The following is a 23922-nucleotide window of genomic DNA, read 5'->3' on the forward strand; positions in this document are numbered from 1 at the left end:
TGTACTGGTAAGAAGTTCCTATACATTAATTTGTTTGGTGTTTTTTTTAAAAAATGCATTCTTGTCAAAATGCTTACTCTCAAATCTTGCCATAGGATTGTAACTCCAAACCGCAGACTAGAAAAAGATATTTGAAAAACAACAAATGAGTAAATGTATGCTGAATATGTCATCATATTACTGGTAGTATATATTATTTTAAGAAATAGTTTTACAGATAAAAATAAAGAAAATATTTTGTTGTTCATTATTAGTTACATTGCATTAAATTGCATTAGTTACATTACGTTGTATTAAATATAGTTTCCACTGAACTAATTATTCAAGTAGTTATAAAACTAGTTAACTTATATCATCTTTGTACCTCTGGTACTTTAAAAAAAGTTTTAAAAAGTTAAATCTGATTGCATTTGTAGTAAAGATTGCTTCCATCTCAAATATATCAGTATATCAGTACTTATAGTTACTGGGATGGGATGAGAATTTAATTTTTAAAAAAAGATTCTGGAGAAAAATAAAAACAGAAAACAAGTTGTATGTGCATCTGTGAAACCAGAAAGGCAAAAAGTACCACAATTAGAAAAAGAAGCCAAGTTAAGACTCTTTGAAAAGACTTATTTAGGTCATTGGATTGGACACTTAACAATGGTCTACTAAGCATGTTTAGTGTGCTACTGAATAAATGACTTACCTCTTACTATGAATATTCAGTAATAATACAGCATTATTGAGCCCATGCTGATTATTATTTTGTACAGAAATATTACACATTATACAAGTAACAATATTTAACCTATATTTCTTACTAAGTTATTTTTTATTATTAAAAAAAGTGTAATTCATTGTTAGAGCCCCTTTTCTTTTTCTGTAAACTTCATACTTGGCAGAATAATGTTGAGTTTGTGACATCAAAGCAATCCAGTGATTTCAAAGCTCTGCACAGTAGAAATGAAAAAAAAAACGGCTGTGCATTTTAGGGATAGGTTTGAACTGGATACTAGGATACATTACACTGCCCTATGGACAGTACCGAAGGCAAAAATAGGTCTAAAATAATTGACCCTCTTATAGGCTTAGGCCACTCAGTGAGGCTACTAGGCTACAATTATGAACTAATAAGGAAGGACTACAAAGATAATAGGCTTATGGAAACAAAAGAGCAAAAAAGAAGCAATACTTTATGAACAGAGTTTCTTTTTTGGAAGTAACTTTCTTTTGCTTTTCCTGTTCACTTTCTATTCCTGTTCCCTTGCTTCCCATTTCCTAACTTACGAGCTTTCCTTGGCCTTCAAAATATTTAATGGCTGAGCTAACAAGTTTAATTTTCTTGGAAATACATTTTTGTAATATATTTTGTGGCTCAATTGAACACCATAGACTCAAGTAGTGCTTTGATTTCCTTGGGAAGATATATTTGGTTTAGGGGCTTTTATCTGGGCCTGCAATTCTATTTTGGATGTTAACAGTTGGTATAAATGCTACTCTGGTTTGCAAGCAGAGAAATGAAATGGATCCAGATTTCTTCTTGGGCCATACTGTGCTAAGCTGTCACAAAAATTATTGTAGGTATTGAGTTCCTCACATAGAAATCAACCAGTCTGAAAAGATCAGAAGAGCGTCCTCTCGTACTGTATTGTGGTTTGGTATGCTGGTCTGACAGCCATGGATAGGAAAGCATTACAGAGGGTGGTGAGCACAGCACAAGGCATTGTGGGCTGTCCCCTGACAGCACTGGATGACATCGCCAGGGCTCACGGCCTTGAAAAGTGAGGAAAATTCTCAGGGATGACTCACACCCTGGATGGTATCTCTTTACTCTCCTACCATCGGGTAGGAGATGTAGGAGTATAGCCAGCCATACCAACAGGCTGAAGAACAGCTTTTATCCATGGGCTATTACGCTTTTGAACGGGATATAATTTTATAAACTTTATGCATGATTGACTTGCGAGGCCGGTGTGTTGTGCAATTAGCCCACATGGTGTAATAAGATGGAGGGTTTGTGTCACTGTAAGTTGGGGGTGGGGGCACAAAGGGAGGCTCAGCCAATCTCAATGTATACATGGTTGTACTTTGACAATAAAGGTTCATTCATTAGTGTCTCCAACGTTTCACTTTTTCTCTGATCTTAATTTGACTGAAGGAAATGGATCTACAGTATGTATGGAGCTGTTGTCTTAGAGGCCATACAACTGCAGCATGAAATTTTGGAGTTGTTTCAAAGAGAGAACAGTTGATATATTTTTTACTGATTCCCGTAAATGTATGGAATATATTACAGTATATATGTAATCCCGTGCAAGGTTTATTTCTGCAATCTCTTTGGCCTTCCCATGTACAGAGTCAAGTTCAATTGCATAAATATCACATTTTTCTTTTAGCTGTTTCTTCATTTTTTAAATCACCTCATTAAATTTTCAGCTGTAAATGACAATCACAGAAATTTCCCATATATGCAAAAATATTTCTCACAAAGCCATTTATAGATTTGGAAGAGAAAAGATCCTGTTTAATAGCTGCAATCATGTAACTTGTCAGTTAATGTGATTTAACTAAAGAAGGGATTTTTTTAAAAAAAAAGAAAAGAAAAGAAAAGAAAGCTGGGTAATACCAATACCATTTGCTATACCTTCTATCACTTTCATATAGTTCATATATTGTCTTTTATTTTTTAAATTTCTCATTTTTCTCTGAAAAACATAATTCCAACCATCTATAGCTTACTTGTAATTTAGTCCTCATTCATCCGCTACATACTTCTTGGCATGTTCTTCAAGACAGCCATTTTCATTTATTCCAAGAATCATTTATCCTTTACAAGAGATTGCATATTACTCAGCATTACTCAGCATTTCCTTCAGCATTTCTACATCTTAAAGTTTCCCCGCCTATGTTCCAATTTTAGAAAACTTTTACCAAGGTACATAAGTTCATCTACTTTAATTTTTCAACATTTACATGTAATTTGGATTCAATAATTGCATTTCTGGCACCTAACACATTAATTTTCAATTCATACTTCTCAGTACAACATTAAATGAATGTAATAAACTGACATGAACTGCTTCTTTTCTCTAAAATCATATTTCCTGCAATCCTCAGTGTTTGTCCCATGAAATCTTATTAAAAATAAGCCCCAGGGTATCTTTATCAATAGCAATTTCCTACTGAAAAAGTTTGCCTATAATTTTCTCATGTTCAATTTATCAAAAGAACGAGAAATAGTAAAATGACAAAAACTGATTTTATAGACTTATAATTTAAAAAGGAGACTGAAAGGAAAAGCTGTATTTATGGGAAGTGAAAGGATGATTGTAATATTTATCATTATAATAACTGAACTATGGTGTCCTGAACAAGAATTTTAATCCGGTTATGTTTTCCCCAATTAAAACAGGATTACACAACAATATACTGAAGGATGCGACAGATTTTTTTTTCTGTGTGTTTGGGAAGGGATGATATACATACTTATGATTTTATTTTAAAAAATATCACATAATGATCTTATATTCTAAAAAATTGCTCATAGTGAAGAGGCTTCTATATATGCAGAAATCAATGTCCATAATCGGGAACTGTGGCTATTTCCTTGTTTAAAGCTGCTTTATAAAAGGTGAGTTTCTAAAGTATGGAGGAACCAGGAATGAATATTTCTTACTATTTATGTGTTTCTTAAAATATTTATATGTCACTTTGCAGAACTTTTAAAAGCTGAGCAGAATTATTACTGGCTAATACTGGACTGGAAAACCAACAGGAAATGAGGCTTTAAACTAAATTGGCAAGTTGAAAAAAATCATAAAAAAATAATGGCAAAATGTTTCTTATTCTTATTAAGAAAAGCACATTTTATCAGAGGCTGACTTCAACTTTTAGTAGAAGTAATTATTTCTTCTATCATATTCAAAATTACAATTCTCTGATAGTACCCAGGACTACAAGGGGCTGCTTAGGTAGTGCATCTCAGCATTAATTATTATCAGTGATAATTCTGCTCAGCATTAGATGAAGCTGTTTACATAAATATAGTAACATAAAAGCATTTTAAAAAATCACATGCTGCTTTTGTGACAAGTATTTGCTAGAAATTTCTTTGATTCTGTTTGAAATTATATTTCAAAATAGTAATACTTTTAGAACGTTGCCTTTTTACTTGCAATTGCATATGATCAGTGCTTTTTTTGTAAAAGAAAAAGGTGCCGGAACTTACATGTCATACAACCCGCCTTGCCTACCCTACAAGGTTCCATCCAAAAAAGGTGCTGGAACTCCGTTCTGAGCGTTTTATGACAAAAAAAAGGCCTGCATATAACTTTCTGATATCTTAAAAGAGAAAAATGCATGCAAATTGTTTTCTTCAACTTAACTTGATTTTTTAAATTTTATTTTCAGGAGCTGAAAATGCATTAAACATGGTGGATTCAAGCAATACTTCAGAAAATAACTGTGGTAGCAATAAAATCATTACACAACAAGTTATTCCATTGATCTACAGTTTCAACTTTATAGGTGGAATACTGTTAAATGCAGTGGCAGCTTGGATCTTTCTTCACATTCCTAGCAAGACAAGTTTTATTGTTTATCTCAAGAACATTGTCACAGCCGACCTTATTATGAGCTTAACTTACCCTTTTAAAATATTTTCTGACTCCAAAATTGGACATTGGCAGCTTAATGTTGTTGTCTGCCGCTATTCTGCTGTCATCTTTTACCTAAATATGTATATTAGTATAACATTACTTGGACTCATAGGTTTTGACAGATGCTTTAAAATAATGAAGCCCCATTTCAGCACTTCGGCTTACAATGTCCAATGTAGCAAAATTGTATGTCTGGTCATATGGCTCCTACAGATTTTTATCTCTTTTCCCAATATTATTTTAACAAACCAAACTCCTACGGAAGACAATTCAAATGACTGTATGAAACTCAAAAGCCATCTTGGAATCCAATGGCACACAGCTTCAAACTATACATGTCTAGGAATTTTCTGGATTGTGTTTTTCCTCTTAATAGTTTTCTACAGTTCCATTGCAAAGAAAATATATACTTCACACCAAAAATTTAAGAAAAATTCCAAGCTGGCAAAGAAAAAGACCAATCGAAACATTTTCACCATCATGCTTGTGTTTATCGTTTGTTTTGTTCCATACCACCTGGTCAGAGCCCCATATACATTAAATCAAATCAAAGGTGATTACCCCTGTGAGATTAAAAATATACTGTTTTACCTAAAAGAACTTACTTTGCTACTGTCTGCTGCAAATGTTTGTCTTGATCCAGTTATTTATGTATTCCTTTGTCAACCATTTAAGGAAAAACTGTACCAAAAATTGCATCTGAAAGTTAAAACATCCGAAGAGTTCGAAAATTCTAAATCAAGAAAGTCAAATGCTGTCGAAACAGTTACTATTTTATAAATTTAATAGCAAGCATTTTCAACGTTATGGAGATGTGGGCATGTTGTTAAATTAAGCAAACAGTTTATGACTGATGAAGAATATTTGCCCTACTCAATTATCACTGCAATACCTATCCAGAATTCCCCTTCCTTACACTATGAATTGATTACAGGTCATAGTCAATTTAGGACCACAGTTGGGACCAAAATTTCCATTGCTAAACAGGGTAATTGTTAAGTGACTTTTTCCAATTTTAGGACCCTTTTTGCCATTGTTTTCAATTGCTGCAGTTGTTAAATGAATCTGGCTTTTCCCATTGACTTTGCTTGGCAAAAGCCAGCTGGGAGGGTCACAAATGGTGACCCCATGATGCTGGGATTCTGCAATCATTGTAAGTGCGAGGACCGGTTGTAAGTCAACTTTTTTTTCCCCCAGAGCTTCTGTAACTTTGAAGAATCATTGAATGAATGGTTGTAACTCAAGGACTACCTGTTTTTGGTTTAGTTTCTGTTTTTTCTTAATACATCTGATTATGAAGATGTCCAACTACATACATGTGAATGATATATGAATTAAAGTGTAGCAAAATAAACACATTCCACCAAATATCATTTTGAAAGCCCAACAACTGATTTTAGAACTGATTTTATTATTGAAAATACTAAAGAAATTAGCTGTGTTTTTTCTGAGTTTCTCCAAGATTTCCAGTTTGTTTCATCATTTTTCTTTTATAAAGAAACCCTCGTCCACATTAGCATATCCACAAATTCAACTCAGCCATCAGACATCCTACTAGGTAGCCCAGTCAAGGGCATGCGGGTGAATGTATGAAAACGTCAAATGATTTCATATGTACAATAAGGACAGAGTCCTAGAGATTTTCTTCCTTTTAGAGATACAGCTTGATACCAATATTTGTATTTCAGTCCCATTTGAAGCAGAGAGCTGTATGGAATGGGAACAATTGGATGAGAAATAAGCATTGTCTTTTGAGGGTTATGATTCTTCCTTAGAAAATCAGGATGTAGTTCAATTTTGATTCAACACAGTAAAAGTGTGTCAACTCACCTGCCAGTTCAACTGTACAGGCCATTTTGGACAGCAGACAGAACATTCAGCAGAAAGTTGAATTACCAAATAAAGGAAAGACATTCTGCTGAGTGGAATGCCAGAGGGTGAAAAAAGGACAGGATCTTTCCAGACACAAACACTCGTACGGGCGTGCATGCAGACTTCTTCTCTGAATACAGTGTTGTTTGTTCTTACCATGCTTTTCAAGTTAAAGAATTGTGCTGGCCTTAGCTTAGCAAAGTATGTGTTTATATACGTGCATACGTTTCTACTCAGAACTTTTTACAAGTTCTTAACTGTTTCTCTTTCTCCCTCCTTCTTCACACAGATATTTGTATCTGTGCTTTGATATCTTCACTCTGTTAGACTCTGTTAGACACCTACCCTCCATACTTTCTAAGCTTACTTTTAACCTAGAGAGGTGATGGCAAAGGGGAAAATAAGTCTTTTTGAACCTTTTGGAATTCCAGGGCCCTAGTCAAACTTTCTTCACTGACTCCTGGTTTGTCCTTTCCAATTGCTGTCATCTTAGTTCTTTTTCAACAGATACTTTTCTCCTTGCTTTCAAGTCATGCTTGCTGTTAGATCCCTAGTTACACATTCCTCCTTTCTTCCCCTAATTTTTCTTTCATTCACATAGCAGCCCCAGGCTATACAGCACCAACTACCTTGTTCACAGCCCAAATTTAGAGATATTTGCTCCAAAAGGCAGACATCCGCTCACAAGAATTAGACAAGAACCTTCTTAGTCTCTATGTGATGCTTTGCATGGGATTGGCCAATAGACAAAAATCTTAACTTTGAGACTACTTAATGTGCATCAGAGCACATGATATACTAAGTTATCTCATACAGTATATGAGATACTGTTTCTGTTTTCAACAATATGTTCCTGGAAGTTGTATTTCTTAGTATTCATTTGCAGGGGCATCTGCTGGTGAGAGATCAAAAAAGTCAAAAAGCTGAGTTTTGATCAATGATCAAAGCCCTCATGATCAAAATCCTGATTCTTTGTATATATGTCAACATTGTATGCATGTACAAAGGAGCCAGGCTTCAATCATATGATTTGCACACGCTATCTTGGTTTTTATTCATTGGCAGATGTCCCTGAATTGTAGTTCAGAAGTTGAACCAGATAGACAGTATATTAAGATTTGACAACTTGAGGTTTAGCATTATCTGACAGTTTATGAAAGATTTGTGATGATCAAACAAGTTTCCCATCAGTTGTCATTTGCAACTCATATCTCTAATGAGATAGACATCAATTTAGGATTTTTTCCCTTAGCTTCAGATCTCAAAGCTCTTCTAATCTGCATTATTAATATGCCTAGAAACCATGGAAATCAACTTCAAATTCAAACTTAAGTGCCCAAAGGCAAGTAATAAATATGACAACACTGGGAGAAATATTTACTAATGAGTAAAAATAATCAGAGAGCACTGTAATGTTTTTGCATTCTATGTTTTGAATTATTCCTCTTCTCTCCTACACTGGGATTACTTTCTCTGTTGTCACACACACCATTATAAAGCAATGTAAGGACCTAGAGTCCTTACAAAATAACTACATTGGGAAATAAATACTGTATTGTTTTCAAGTTCTTTACAATTGATTTATTATATACCATTCAATTATTTTTAACTTCTAGTGACCAATATATGATTTACTCCTAACCTATTTCATGTCTCCCAAAGGTGCACTCATACCTTTGTAACTAAATCCATTGATGCTGGTCATTCTTTCCTTCTCTTCCCTTCTAATTATATATTCTGTGCATGCTGTTTTCATGGTAAAAATATAGGAGTGGTTTATCATTGCCTTATCTCAGGTATATGAAATGATGTCTTTGCCATTATCACTAAAGTGGTAATCTGCCTCCAGCATCTCCCTATATCACTGTTGCCCCTAATAGGTGCCTGCTTGCTTTAGCTGGCAGCTGGGTTGACCTTCACATAGCATACATTCCCAACATTGGTATACACTGCTAACAGTCTTCACTCATCCCTCCCTGGAACACACCACTACCAGCACAATAAGGCAGCAGAGCAGGGGGTGGGGCCTTTCAGTCAGTGCTGATTCCTTAGCTGCTCCTACCATAAAATGCTATTATAATTGCTCTGAGTTCATTAAAATCTGATGTCAACACTGCTTGCATCGGATGTTCTTGTTTTGACAACAGATGGGAATGTAGCCATCTTTTCTCTTTTGCTTTTAGAGTTAGATGATGCTGGGAGGGCAATGTGAATGAGAGTCCAGTTAGACATAACAAGTACTCAGCCATGGGAATCAAGGTTGTTGAGCCTACAGCTGATAAAGATTTGGCAGGCTGGAGAGCTGGAGAGAAAGCCTGCACTTCAAGCTAATTGGGGAATGTGATTTATGACTGTTAATTGGAGGAGGGAATTGTGCTTTGATACTTTGTGCCCAGGGGGAGGGGAATACTCTGTTTCTTGAATAAAAGATTCTTTAAGGTAAACAATGCCTCAAAGTTCTTTTAAAGAGTTTCATCTGTCGGAACCATGACATTAAGCCAAAAACTCCAATTTTTCCCTAACTATCTCGGGGTCCCAAGCCCCAGTCGCTGTCCCTAGAATTGAGGGATAAACCAACAAAGATTCAGGGAAGGTCTCAGCATGGAGAAAGAAAGAGCGCCTGAAACCAGCACCCTGGCAGCGGCTGCTACCCCAGTGGGAGGAGCAACAGCCAGCGCACTGGTGGAGAAGGAATTTTTTCAGGCCTCCCAGCTGGGGGCAAAGCCCAAGCTGCAAGGACAGCTGATCTGGTCATCAGAATGGACCCTACCCAGCAGCGACTCCAGACACCTTGAGATGGCCTTGCCACCATAAAGTGCTTCAAAGGTGGATGAGGTTAAGCTGCAAAGAGGGGATTCCCACACGTCGCGTTCCCCAGACTGGTGGAGGACCACAAAACCATCTACCGCTGAGGACTCAGATGAGTGGAAGTACCCGACTGCAGCCCGTAGTCAGTCAGTGGAGAAGTTAGTGGAAAGATTTGAGGAGCTAGAGATGAAGAGTGGAGAACAACCTTCCTGCTCCCCATATGCGAGTGATCATGATGATGGGCGAGGCAGCCACCAACTCCTACCAAGGAGAACCCCCAGTCCCCCCTGTGCAGATCAGGTAGCCTCCCCATCCTCAAAGCCACTGACCATGGCCTCCAGCCCTGCGGGGAGAGACAGCTCCAGTCGTCACCCCTCCAAAAGCCCAGATCACTGCCAACGGGATAAGAGCACGAACCATCACCAGGACAGCCAAACCTCGGATCAATGTGCTTACTGACCACCCAGCCCTGGGCCTGTACAACAATGGGGAATGTGGCATTCCTTCTCACTAAATGCTTCAGTTAGGTCCCGGTATTAACTGGGGATGAGTGACTCGCCTGGTTGAGACAAGGCAGCCATGTGCGCTAGCTTGTTGAGTGGGCTAAATACTCCTGTAACATCTCTCAAGTTAAAGGGGGGGGTTGGGTCCTATAGATAACCTCACAGTCCTCATTCCCTACCTTTTTAAAAGTTCTAGATAAGTGTTTGTCTACACTCAGCATCAATTTCTCTTAAAAACAAAATGTCCACCAATGCATAATATCTTCCATTCAATGCTCTTCTTACTCTCATTTCTTCAGCAAAGTCTTTCCTTTGAGTTAAATCAATTGAAGGACAGGGGAATCTTTACACAACAGAAATACAACAATAGCAATTCTACAAGAAAACTAGCTTCCTCTTCTCATAAAAATTCATTATTGCATATTCCTAACTTTACTTGCTCTCACTTTCTCTTTCACACAAAAACACAAAATCCTTGTTACAAAAACAGAGAATGGATTTTCTGCTGCTGCAACAACTTTACTTTGCTATCTTGCATAAAATATTGTTCTATATCTTTCTTTAAGCAGCTTTTAACTAGCTATCTTGCACACCTAAGATTTTCAACTAACTTCTGATTTCCCATGCATCAACTGGAAAACTTGAAAGACACAGGAAATTCTATTTTACAAGCCACAAACCGAAGAAAGAACTCACTGGGCAACATTAAACAGAACTACTTCTGTTTTTCTGAAACATTAGCTAAGACAGCAGGTATGTAGTCTTAAAATATATCTCATTATCATTTTTTAACTATGCTTAATGTCATATGTACTGCCATATTTCTTTCTAAATCTCAAGGATAATGTTGAATTTCACCAGTTATTAGGGGTTTACCCTGAGATAAATTAAGCATGTGAGAAATTAAAAGTAATATAAAAGGTTCATGGCAAGGTTTATACTACTAAAGCTTCTTCAAACCATTGAAATGCCCACCCAGATTGGATAATGTATTATTGTTATTATAAGTTTATTCTACTATTAAATAAACAGGCATAGAACATGATGCAAAACCATCTTTGAAACAAAACAGCACAACGGAGCTTCTCTTTATTTATGGCAGACTGAGGTAGGTCTTAATTTCCACAGTTCTCTCTCTTCTAGGTGAAATATAGATTGATCAGGAGATGAGGGTTTTTTAACTTCTTTATTTTCCTTTCATTGCCTTCTTTGTTATTTTTCCCCCTCTTTTCTGGGTACAACATTGGTTAAACAATTAGCAAAGAAATAAAAGAATGAATGAACAGATAGCCAAATTGCTGAAGAAATGCAAAAAAGAAGGTTCTCTCATTCTGATTGTGAAGATAATGGACAATCATAATGTGGTACCAATAAAGCAGGATATTTGTAGATATTTGTAGGGTTGAAATAAAAGGTCCTTAGTGATCTCTGTGCTTGGTTGTTTTCTTGCAGTTGTTTTATAACCCAAACTAGGTAACATCATCAGAGTACTGGTTTCTCTTTATCTATTAGTGACACTACCCTATTAGTGACACTACATTTTTTAAAGAATTGTTACTACTTATACTGGTAAAAAAAATACTAGTTTTGTTGCAGAGTAGCACTTGAACATGATCCCAACATTCTATACAACACTACTATTAACATCTTAATTAAACTACCTTTAAGATTATAGGCAATGCCTAAAATTTTCCTATCCTGACTTCATTCAAAAACTTTAAAATCTTTTTCTACATAAGGTTTGGTCTAATGTATAGGTTGAGGGGCTCTTACCCTAATAGGTATGTTAGGCTGTGTTTTGTTACTCTACCCAAACAATTATTTTTCTTCTCTTTTTTTCTTTCTTGTTTTCTCTCTCTTTCATTCACAGATTCAAGGTGATTCCTATAATTTGCCTTTACTGTTAAACATTTCAGATGGCTTCCATCAATTCTTCAGAATGCAATATTTATTCTCAGATGCAGCCATTCACTTATATTTATTACTTGATCTTTCTTATTGGGTTCATTGGGAGCTGTTTTGCCCTCTGGAACTTCTTGAAGACCAAGAAGCATCACAAATGCATGAATGTTTACTTAATTAACCTACTGACAGCAGATTTTTTGCTGACCCTTGCCCTGCCAATGAAAATAATTGTAGATTTAGGAGTTGCCCCATGGAAACTGAAAATTTTCCACTGTCAAGTCACAGCATGCCTGATCTATATTAATATGTACTTATCAATCATATTCCTGGGATTTTTAAGCATGGACCGATGTCTCCAGTTAACAAAGAGATACAAGATCTATAGGATTCAGGAACCTGGTTTTGCCAAGATGATATCAGCAGTTGTATGGGTAATGGTTCTCTTCATCATGGTACCAAATATGATTATTCCAATCACAGAGATCGAAGAATCATCAAATGTAGGATGCATTGATTTCAAAACAAAAGTGGGAAGAGACTGGCATGTGTTCACCAATTTCATATGTACTGCAATATTTCTGTATTTTTCAGCTATGGTGCTTATCTCTAATTTTCTTGTGATCAGATTACTATATCAAAACAAAGGTACAGAAGGCTATCCCAGGGTAAAAAGAGCTCTGGTAAACATCCTTTTAGTTACTGCAAGCTACATCATATGCTTTGTTCCTTACCATATTGTTCGAATCCCATATACGCTAAGCCAAAGTAAAACTATAATCACAGATTGTTTTCTTAGAGAATCTCTTTACAAAGCAAAAGAATCCACCTTGCTCTTTGGTGTATCAAATCTGTGCTTTGACCCCATTTTGTGTTTTTATTTTTCAAAAACATTTAGGCTAACAAAGACTAAACGTTTTGTACCCTTTGAAGGTAGACATGTTTCTCTAGGTGATCAAGAAATGCATGGAGAGAAAATACCACAGTTTCAGGTTTCAGCTGAAATTGCAATCTTTTCCACATGAACAGGACATTAAAAATACATTTGTATTCCCACTTCTTTGGCATAGTTTGGATTTCTATGGTTTGAATAAGGTTGCAGATTGTTGGGGAGGTGGTAAGACTGAACAGGAGAAGAACATGGACATTTCTGGTGGTATGCCAAACAGTAGTTCATACTTCACCCTCTAGATCAGCAGTCTCCAACCTTTCTGGGTTCGGCAGCTTGGTGAACCAGTGCCAGTGGAAGCAACGGTGGTCGGGAGTGAAATAAGGGATGGTTTTGTGCACACACACGCCACTTTCACAAATGCAGATTCAAACACACACACTCACCCACCACATCTGTAGGCCACTTCTGAATAGGCTATAGGCCAGCATTGGGCTGTGGACCGGAGTTCGGGATCCCTGTTCTAGATTGCAATGAACCTCCCAAAATAGTTCATAATTAAATAGTAAAAATTAAATAGTAAAAATATAAGATCAGCATCATCATACAAACCTATAATTAAACCAGTAGAAAACAGCTGAAAGACTGGCTAAAAAGCTCATTTAAAAGGCCTGGGTAAGATTTAAATCTCACTTGTTACTGGAAAATGTCTCCAAAGTTAGTGCAAAAGTTATTTCAGCAATAATTGTTAGATGTTGCCAGAGTTCAGATTAAGAACTTCTGAATGTGGTGACTCACACAAAGGTCTTCAGAGAGAACCATGTTTTCATGATCTGCTTAATAGTAAGTAAATTCTTACTTTGCTGTTTTTAATACAAAGATAAACTATATGTGTGGGAAGAAAAAGTTTAATCAAATTGATCACAGAAAAAAGAAAAAAATACACAGAGAACTTCCTCATGCATGCATCTGAACCAGATATATATAATTTCATACACTATTTTCTACCTTATTCTTCCCCTTATTGCACATCTGCTATTGCTAAAAAAAGAAGAACAGATGTGTCTCAGGTCATTATTCCCAAACTGGTGTCCTTCAAAGCTATGGAAATGTTAAGCACCTCTGAGTAGAACTAAATAGGAAGACAGTTTTCAAAGGATTTCATTAGAAGAAACTTCCATAATTTGTTTCCCTTTTGAGTAACTTCAGGCAATTCTTTCTTTAAAGAGGGACTGTACAATTTTCAATTATTATTCTCTGAAGAACACCTTCTAAAAAATCTGAAAATGTTAGTCCTATATGAAGGAATGTCTAACAGACCCCAGGAACCTGGAGGTAGAACACTGATTCAGGAAAGAGGCAAGTATGTGAAAGAGAGTCAAACTAATTCTGCCTTAATTATGCAAGGTATCAGTTGTTCTGAAGAAATGCTTTGCTAGGCTTTAAACATTACTTCATCCTATTTGCAATAAGAAGCATTCCAAAAATATAAGTAATCCTGAATTTGCAGCTTTTAAGAGCTTCACATCCAGTTTTCAAAATCTGACAGGGCACCAATTACCAACTCTGGCTCTACACCTAATATCTCACACCTGTGAGGTAGTGCGCCTTTCAAAAGGCCAGCATTTTTAATTCTTTATAAAATCCATGGTGCGTTCATTAAACAAAATGCTTTTATCTGTCTGGCCAAGTTCTTGCAGCTTTCTCGGCAAGATATTCAGAAGTTGTTTGCTGCTGCTTTCTTTCTAAGGCTGAGAGAGAGTGACTGGCTCAAAGTCACTCACCTGGCTTTATGCATAAGATTGGACCAGAACTCACAGTCTCAATTTGTGCCTTAATGCCTTTAACTAATACACCTGAAGTCTAGCTAACAAAAAATCATTCATAAGTTTAATCTGTTTACATCATATCATAATATTGATTCTATCCATCCCAAGTTGTATTTCTAATTGATTAGATCCCGTTATGCATAATAGAATAGTTTAACTATGATTAAACTGTTACTCTTTTCAGTGAAACTTAAATAATGGAGAAGCCAATCAGAGTGCCAGTCTCAATCCAACTAAATTGTGATGTACATTATGAACTGATGACAATAAGTTTGGAACCCAATAAACTTACACAGACATATTTCCTAATTAATATATATATGAAGTGGATCTCATTGTTGAGAAGTTTGCATCAACTCTTAAAGATGGGAAGGGTTACTTACCAAAGGTATAGGAAAATGTGTAGCATACTGCAAATGTCGAAGAAGGTGGTAATTTGATGGAAAAATCAGCTCCCTTACTTTTTCTTTCTTTGTAGACTTTTCATTATTTACTGAAGCTCTTCTGTCTTGTACTGGTATTGAATTCAGATTTTCACAAGACTCCCCAGGCATTGGAGAAAAGATCTAGACCATTTAAAATATTTAATATTATAAACAGAAATGTCCTCCAGATTTATAGCATGGTTATTTTTTTAAAAAGAAAAAAGAAAAAAAGAAATAAAACAAAGGTATCTATGATTTATTTTGAATATAATGGAATTATCTTCAAATATGCAATAATGATTGTAGAGGCTGATGAGGAGTTTGGAATAGCATTCAGTACCAACAATATAACAGTTACTATTCTAGCAAACTTTCTACATTCCATGAAAGCACCAACAGACAATTTTACTGAACAATTTCCTATTCCAGCTCCCAGCCTTTATGTTGTAGTAATAAGAAAATGGAGCAAATGCAAAGCTTTTGAGTAAAAAGACATAAAAATAGGGTAACCGTTTCTTATGCCAAAGAAACCTGCCTATGTACAGGTAGCTCTCAACTTACAACTATTTGTTGGGTGACCGTTTAAAATTACAACAGCACTGAAAAATATGACTTATGACCATTTTTCACATTTACGACTGTAATCTGTAACAGTAACCCCATGGTAACATGATCAAAATTCAGATGCTTGGCAACTAGGATTGGCCCGTCCCACCCATGCCAGTAGAGCAGGCATGCTGCAGGCCCTGTCAGCCCACTTGTTCCAGCCAGCAGGATTCAGGAGAAGGGTCTTCTCTGCTGCTGCACCTGGAACTTCTTGCCCTCCTCCCTGATGTGAGGTTGACCCCAACCCTCCTGATCGTTCATTAAGGGCCTGGCTTTGCCAGTTGGCTTGGGGCTCCAATGGGGTAGCATCACAGTGATAGTTGATCAATTAACATATCCCACCTCCCTCCCACCCTTCCCCCTCCCTTGCCAGCTATAAATGTGTTTGAGGGTATTAATTTATTTATTTTAACATAGATACATATTTTTATATTTCATGATTATAAGCTGCCCAAATTTACCTTGTGGTAACATGGGCGACCTATACATTAATTAATTTTAGCACATCCGAAAGTGCTTTACGGGCTATAAAGCACACTTCCCAAGGCCACCGTAACTTTGAAGGGATCATTAGAAGACCAGTTCTAAGTCAAGGACTATCTGATATTTATAAGTTTTCAGTTAACATCCAGTTCCTTCACTGCAATTCGCAAGTGACACAATAACATTTGCAATCATTTTACTGCAAGATTTCTATTAAATCTGTACTAATTAACTTAGTACCAACAGTTAGCAGTAGCTCTCCAGGATTTTAGCAAGAGGACAACCTCAATTAGCATGCCCAATAGAAAGAGTTTCTTTAAAAATGCCTTTTCACCTCTTCCCTATGCTATTGATATAAAGATTGAAAATAGCCTATCACACAAAATGGTGAAGAACCTATAACTAAGGCTAACACTGAGGTAAATGCTTACAGTAAATTTTGCATAAATTTTGGGAGGAAGGATTAACATTTTTCAGACACATCTACAACTAATAGTTCTTATTTTAGCAAGAAAACAATTACACTACGTGTTTGTACAATACTGTACATCAAAGAAATGTAAAATATATTTATTTATTTATTTTTCTTATTTTTTTTATATGGGAAACATTCGGCTTTGTTGTCAGGCCACTGATGACTGATTATTCAGAAGTGCCTCATCGCACCATGTTCAAACATCCTCTCTGGGAACCTGAGCCTCTACATTCTGAAATTTGGTTCAAATGAAGTGGCTATCCAAGTTACACTAATAAATACCAACATTGCCAGGTCTATGAAATTATTTGAATTTCAGGATTTTCAACAGAAAAAAAAACCCAAAACAATATGAAGTTATGCTTGAAGGTGTGCATGACGCAGTAACCACAATGATATTTTGAACATTAGTGGAAATAGATGAGGAAGTTTGAAAACCTAATGTGATACTGTTTCACAGAATAAAAGTAGATTTCTGCTAAACAAGTTGAGGTATGTGAAAATATGAAAAGAAATGTACACTAGATAAGCAGAGCATATTCCATGATGTCATGTAGCAAAAGGAATAATGAATAAATATATAGTTTGTGGGTTTTAAAATAAGGAGTTAAACCTACTGGAAATTCCGAACCAAAGTCTGTCTTAAAGTCATTCTTGTCTACATCATCAAAAATATTAGTGGTTCCTGAGTCAATATACATGTGTTCCATAAGACTATGTTCCTAATTGTCACCAAAGAGACAAAAAACAATAATGTGAGTCAGAGTGTACTGAAAACCCTTTGGACTCGTCACAAATTATATGAATTCAAGCATAATATAAATTACTGATTATATGCAGTAAGAGTGAATACTTTATAATAATCAATAGACATTACAATCAAGATAGGTTATCTTTGGAGTTGTGCTTAAAATAATAAAGTTAACAAGCTTGAGTAGACTGTACTCAGAAGATCAGTCTGTAGGTTTGTTTACAATGAATGAATGATCTCTCAGGAAATGTGTCTTTCTGCTGTGGGATCAGGTGCTTCAGTGAAGAGGAAGAAAAAGTGTGGCAAACCAATTTCAGCTGCTCTAGAGGATTAAAATTTCTCTAAGGCAGCATAAATTACAATGTATTTGAAAGCTGGAAAGAAATATTCTTGTAGTTCCAAACAATAAGCAGTATTAAATATATGTTTGTAAGTTTCCTCTCACACAGTTGGGTAGTGAAATATGTGCAAGAAAACCACCAAGGTCAGAAAGCACAAAGGGTCCCATAGACATTATTAGATTTTACCAAATGCCTCAAAGAGGGAAGCAAGACCCTCTATAATTAAAACAAAAAGTTCTCCAAAATTTGCTTGCAAATTCTAACTACATCCTTTTTCCCATGTTGGTGTCCCCACACAGGAATAATAGACTTGCACTAACTATAGTCACCTTTCAAAGATGTGTCTCTCAGGACTTTGGAAAGTTGCTGTTGCCTGGCATGTGTTCGCACAATGATTCTATAACATTTATTGTTACTTCTTTCATTTTTTAATATTGTATTTTTATTGTGGCCACATTGTTTTGTTAGTTTTTATTATTGTAAATCATCAGGAGTTGCACATTTTTGGAAGTATTTGAATGAGAGAAATCCATTTATATTATTTTTCAAAAGCAACTATGTCTATTGCTTTTTTTTAATAAATACCATTTGATGTAGGAGAGCCAGACAATTACAACATGATAGGTGTCACATTCAAGTAGCATTTTATTTCATTTCATCCAGTAGCAGCCATGGAAGCCCAAAGATTATGGCAAATCACAAATTATCTTTTAAACTTACTGTTTCAGATTTCTTCTAATATTATATATCAATTCAGAGGTCAAATAATCCAATCTTATACACATAAAGTATTTATTAAATGTATATGCTGCCCATCTCCATGATAAGGCAACAATGGACTCCTCACCTCAAGTTTCACATCATGTTCCTTAGAATAGTGGTCATCCATGTTTTCCCCAGCTGGTGAACGTGCTCTAGAAGTTGCAGTGACAGATAAATCTCCACGTGATATTAAAGTGCACATGTAAGCATCATGCGAGAAAACATCATGCCGTATAAATTCACCAAAAAGCAGCACTAGGTTCACAAATTCAGTTTTTTCATATTCACTGTTTGGATCAGCTAACAATAGATAAAGGGTTGAATTTTGTTAATTTCCCAATAAATCCAAGCAGGTACAAAAAGCAATACAGTTGTTGGGGAAAATGTTAAATGTACTTAATCCTAATCTGGAACAGATATAATTTGATACTTACGTAATGAGGGGGCTTGAGTATCTAAAAACCTAAGGAGAACATTCTGGAAAACAGGCAGACTAGATCCAGCAAATGATGCTGAAGAAATGGACTCCTTTTCATCTATGATTTCAATTTCACCACATCTCTATAAAAGTATATAAAATAAAATAATAGACTTTTAGTATTATAGCTATAAAATTACTTTCCTCCCCTTCTTTTCCCAGAAATTCCAAAGAACAACTAAATTAAGGAGAAAGGACTTATCAATTCATTTGTAATAGGAACAATGTGATATTCTATGAAAAAAATCTAATTCAAGAGTTATTTGAATCTTGGCTTAATAAAACACAAGTGCAAATTAAGAAACTGTGTTGCAGTGTCACTGTGTTCTTTTTGCTAAAGAAATGAAAAGCTATTCCTACATCACTCTCAAACACTAGAATTATAGAAGATACCTTTGACTGAGATCTCTTAACAACAATGTGAAGTCACAGCTACCAGTACCTTAGGTGAGTCTAGGGTAGGCAGATGTTGGTTGATGGTGTTAAAGGTATTGTCAAGGATGTAAGCTATTACAAGTAAAACTATTTCTATTTGCATGTCTTTGTATTATGTGATTTTCTCCAGTTATTTCTCTTCTATTCTGCTATGTCCAGATACTGCCATGTTCATTATCCAGACATTTTTTTACTTTTCTTTGAACAAATGTTAAACCTGGAATGTTGTGGTAGATGCTTGTCTGTTTAAATTCTAAAGTTACAGAGCACTTTAGCTTCTTCATTTGTTCTTGTTTTGTTTTTATGGTCCGACCAGTTCTTGCTTGCGGCAAATGGTACTTCTTGCAGATCTTCCAATGCACCCTACTTTGTCATGATATTTTTTCAGTCAATCTATGCAATCCTCCAGCAGCAATGAACTGGTCTATGCACTATTTCCTCAGCTTCTTTGCAGATATGGCATTTTTTGTCTATGGCTATCTTCTCTGGCTTTGTATTCATTTGTTCTTAAGGCTTGATCTTGTGAGCCAGAATTAGCTCCTCTTTTTCTTCTATTTTTTCTCTTCTTAGCCATTGCTAGATCTTGTTTTAACATTTTGCTTTGCCATGTCTATTCTATTCTTCATTTGTTCTTGCTTGTAGGTCAGTCTGTTTTATCCAGTACTCAGTAAGCCTTCATGATATACTAGCTTCACTGCATCTTCTACAATGTTCTCCAGATATTCTTCCGTACCCCTTTTCCTTCTTCAACTGTCTGATGTACTTATAACATTCCACGCCCACCTATTTTCCTTGGTAAGTAGAATATGCCAACATTACTGTGGAGATGAAAGGCATGATTCATTGACATCATTTTTTTGGTCTTCCTATCTAGGACTTTTAGTTCTACTCGAGTCCAGTTCACTATTCCAACTGTGCGTCTGATGAGCAGAATTGCCCAGGTGTTAATTGCATTAACTGTATTTATCCCACTGAGTTTGGGCTTTTACCTATCTTCTTCATAGTTATGATATAGTCACTTTTAACCTCTTCCCTGACTTAAGCTTGCTTAATTATTATTAATTAGTGAGCTTATAAATTTGTTAATTTTATTTTCTATTGTGGACATTTTAAAATATGATAAGTATTGCTGCTTATTCTTTCATGTGCTGTAAACTGCCAGGGATCAGTTAATTGCAGTAGGTATAAAAAGGTAAAGGTAAAGGTTCCCCCGCACATGTGTGCTAGTCGTTTCCGACTCTAGGGGCCGGTGCTCATCTCCGTTTCAAAGCCGAAGAGCCAGCGCTTGTCCGAGGACGTCTCCGTGGTCATGTGGCCGGCATGACTAGACGCCAAAGGCGCACGGAACGCTGTTACCTTCCCACCGGAGTGGTCCCTATTTTTCTACTCGCATTTTGACGTGCTTTCGAACTGCTAGGTTGGCAGAAGCTGGGACGAGTAACAGGCGCTCAACTCTGTTACGCGGCACTCGGGATTCGACCCGCCAAACTGCCGACCTTCCGATCGACAAGCTCAGCATCCTAACCCACTGAGCCACCGTGTCCCTGCAGTAGGTATACATTCAACAAATAAATAAATATAGAGTATACGCTCTTCAACACTGGAACATCTTTTATAATCTTTCTGTAAATAGCCACAAGCACCGATAGGACTCTAGGTTGCATACAAATATTATCTACAGAGAACAAAATAATTAATGCATGCCTCTATGAATTAAAAATATTATTATGGCTGCTACTGAAATACATGAATAAAAGGGGATTATTGCATCTATCCACTATGTTTAAATACTTTTTTTACATGATGTGGTAAAAGATATTTAACCATAGCCTGAAAAATCATTCCAGCAGCTTTAAAGTGGCAGTTTAGTACTTTCTTTAGGTTATGCAACTTTGATCATGTACCATCTGTAAATTCAAAGTGAACTATAGGAAGTCCAATATGTAAGTGTTTTTTCTTTATTTTGTCCCAAAAATGTGAGAAGCATGCTAAAGCTTCTTTAGAATTGTCCAAAAGATTCTCTGTAGACAGATTTGCACTGAAGATCAGGAACATCATGCTTGGTCTCTAAAAAATGAACCAAATTTTCCTTTAGAAATGAAGACTAGCAGATAACTTACTTCTGCCTCAATTTCAGTTTGCCTCTTCTCCAATAGTTTAGCTACAGCCATTGCCCGGTGCTTACCAGATCTTTTACTACTCACAGCCCATTCACAAAGCAATGTTACAACAGCTTCATCATTAGGTGCAACCTATTAAATCACAAAAGCAAATGTATTATTCATTTGAATGTTAGAACTTTTTATAGAATATAATATTAAAATATTTTAGAGTGTTTACACTTTTATTAAGACTCATAAATCATGTTTTATTTCAGTTTGTTTGAGATTTGTTGGTCTTCTTATTCTTCACTATTGATAGCCTTGGAGACAGTTTGCCCAAAGAAGTGAGATAAGGTATACGTTCCAAGAACAGCTTCTCCTTAGTTAGTGCATTGTCAGAAAATTTAAGATGGAAAGAAAGAAAGAAAGAAAGAAAGAAAGAAAGAAAGAAAGAAAGAAAGAAAGAAAGAAAGAAAGAAAGAGAAAGAAGGAAGGAGGGAGGGAGGGAGGGAGGGAGGGAGGGAGGGAGGAAGGAAGGAAGGAAGGAAGGAAGGAAGGTAGGAAGGAAGGAAGGAAGGAAGGAAGGAAGGAAGGAAGGAAGGAAGGAAGGAAGGAAGGAAGGAAGGAAGGGGGTAAGGGGATGGTGGTATTGTAAAGGAGTCTTGATCAGAAATGAGAGATTCCACCCCCTCAGCCTATAGTATGCGGAGCCCTGCAGGATTCAGGATTCTTTTCAGTCCTGTTTAAGGTCTATCTGAAGCTGCTGGATGAGATAATTTGTCATCATGGGGTGGGAAACCATCAGCGTGCTGATGATATTCAGCTTTACATCTCTATTCCTAGTGAGCTTAATTGATGCTGTTGATGTCCTTTTTCAGTGCCTGGAGTCTTTGTGGGTCTGGAGGGGTAACAGCCTTCAGCTGATTGAGCAAAAACTTTTCTTAATCATTTCTTTTCAGTATTTCATTAGGTTGAAAAAATAAAAAGGAGGAATAGGAAAATGGAAGTACTGTTTTTGATCCAAGATAGAATGGAATTGTGAATTATTTTTTTTTAAAAAATAGCAAAAAATGTAACAACAGCAAGGGAATGCTTTAAGAACCCATTACACACCTGAAACTGAAACTCTTGCAAAACAGAGTTTTGGCCTTGTAGAAGGAGGGGAAGAACAGCTAAGAACATCCTGTTCTTCCTCTTCTCTTTCTTTACCATGCGTATAACAATTAACCCCAAGATAGTGAAATAGATAAGTCACAGCTGCTCACCACTTCCAATCCTAGTATGATAGGAATTGATCACTTTTTGGTAGTCACCCACACAAAATGTCACTTGTTCCTCTCAACAGAGGCCATCTCAGGCCTCTAGTCATGAGTAACAAATAGAAAGATGCCACAAGAGAGGGATAGGATTGAAACAGAAATAAGATAGAGAGAAGTAGCAGATGCCAGGAAACCAAAATTTCCAGGAAGAAAGCAATGGCTAAAGAACACAACAGCTGGGATTGATTATGTGCCTTAGCAATCACATACATTTTTTCCCATGACAATCTGTCCCTAATCTTGTTTGTCAGATCTTCTAACAATGAATCCATTGTCATGGTAACTGAATTCATCCACATTGCTGCTGTCATTCTATTCTTTTTCTTTTCATCTTTTCCCAGCACTAACTTAGAGTCTTCTCCACAGAGTTAAGTCTTCACATAATATGTCTAAAGAAGAAAAAAATTAACCTGATCATTTGTGCCTCAAGTGAGGGCTCTGGGTTGATTTGTTTGATTATTCATTTGTTCAGTTTCTTGGCTGTCTACTGTATTCTCATGAGTCTTCTCCAGCAGTGAAGTTCAAAAGTGTTTTATTTGTTTATTAAATGTGTTTGTAGCCCACTTTGCTGCACACATATATATCTTTTGCATAATTTTGCATACATATACATCTTACTGCACATTTCTCGCTGCATGAGTGATATATAGATGTCTGTGTCCCACCCTTTGACAAGCTATCTATCTTGCTGGGAATAGCCTCACCAGGTGTTAGAAGGTATGGCACAAGACATGGAGTACGAAAAGACTGAAATCAAGAAGGTTTTAGACTGCCCCATCTCTAAAGCCATACTTTCCATCCCTGATATATTTTGTATCTAACTCTTAATAATGTTATCCTTCACTGGATTGATTACATGTCCTTCCAGTGTCTAGTGCTGTTTTCAAAAAGAATTTTAAACAAGCCCTGTTTACTTTTGGCTCTTATACTGTGTAAATCCTGATGCAATTTTCAGACTGACACAGCTCTGATTTGGAACTGCAGATTTAAAGCAAACATTTCAAAGGTTTAAAGATGTAAGCAGAATAAGTGCACAAAGTCCTCATATCTAACACACAAGATACAAATTGGTGAGCCTTGGTGGAGCAGTGGGCTAATGCCTCCTTAAGTAACACCAGCTGCCTGCAATTAGGGCAGGTTCGAGTCCCACCAGGCTCAAGGTTGACTCAGCCTTCCATCCTTCCGAGGTAGGTAAAATGAGGACCCAGATTTTTGGGGGCAATTAAGCTGACTTTGTAATAATGCCGCTTGGGGGGGGGGTGTGAAAGCCCTAACAAGCAGGCATATACATAGAATGAA

The 23922-nt window shown here is 36.3% G+C and overlaps 3 protein-coding genes across 3 annotated transcripts in view; 2 read left to right on the forward strand and 1 right to left on the reverse strand.

Annotated features, from left to right (window-relative positions):
• MED12L (mediator complex subunit 12L) overlaps nucleotides 1-23922 on the reverse strand; it is a gene marked incomplete at its 5' end in the record, with an annotated part of 177693 nt that overhangs the window by 104860 nt on the left and 48911 nt on the right. Inside the window, 5 exon segments of the mRNA XM_081328791.1 lie at nucleotides 14830-15012; nucleotides 17053-17157; nucleotides 18375-18589; nucleotides 18724-18850; nucleotides 21323-21454. Of these exon segments, the coding sequence (XP_081184917.1) occupies nucleotides 14830-15012; nucleotides 17053-17157; nucleotides 18375-18589; nucleotides 18724-18850; nucleotides 21323-21454 (762 nt within the window).
• Nucleotides 4407-5423, forward strand: P2RY14 (purinergic receptor P2Y14; the record flags this gene model as incomplete). The annotated part of the gene is made up of 1 exon (XM_081328819.1): nucleotides 4407-5423. Exon 1 carries the CDS (start codon nucleotides 4416-4418, stop codon nucleotides 5421-5423), a length of 1008 nt encoding a protein of 335 aa, XP_081184945.1. The 5' UTR covers nucleotides 4407-4415.
• On the forward strand, nucleotides 11589-12754 carry GPR171 (G protein-coupled receptor 171). Its single transcript, XM_081328812.1, has one exon. It carries the CDS (start codon nucleotides 11743-11745, stop codon nucleotides 12751-12753), a length of 1011 nt encoding a protein of 336 aa, XP_081184938.1. The 5' UTR covers nucleotides 11589-11742; the 3' UTR covers nucleotide 12754.

Source organism: Vipera berus, assembly GCF_964194415.1.
Source record: "Vipera berus genome assembly, chromosome: 5".
NCBI classification, from domain to species: domain Eukaryota; kingdom Metazoa; phylum Chordata; class Lepidosauria; order Squamata; family Viperidae; genus Vipera; species Vipera berus.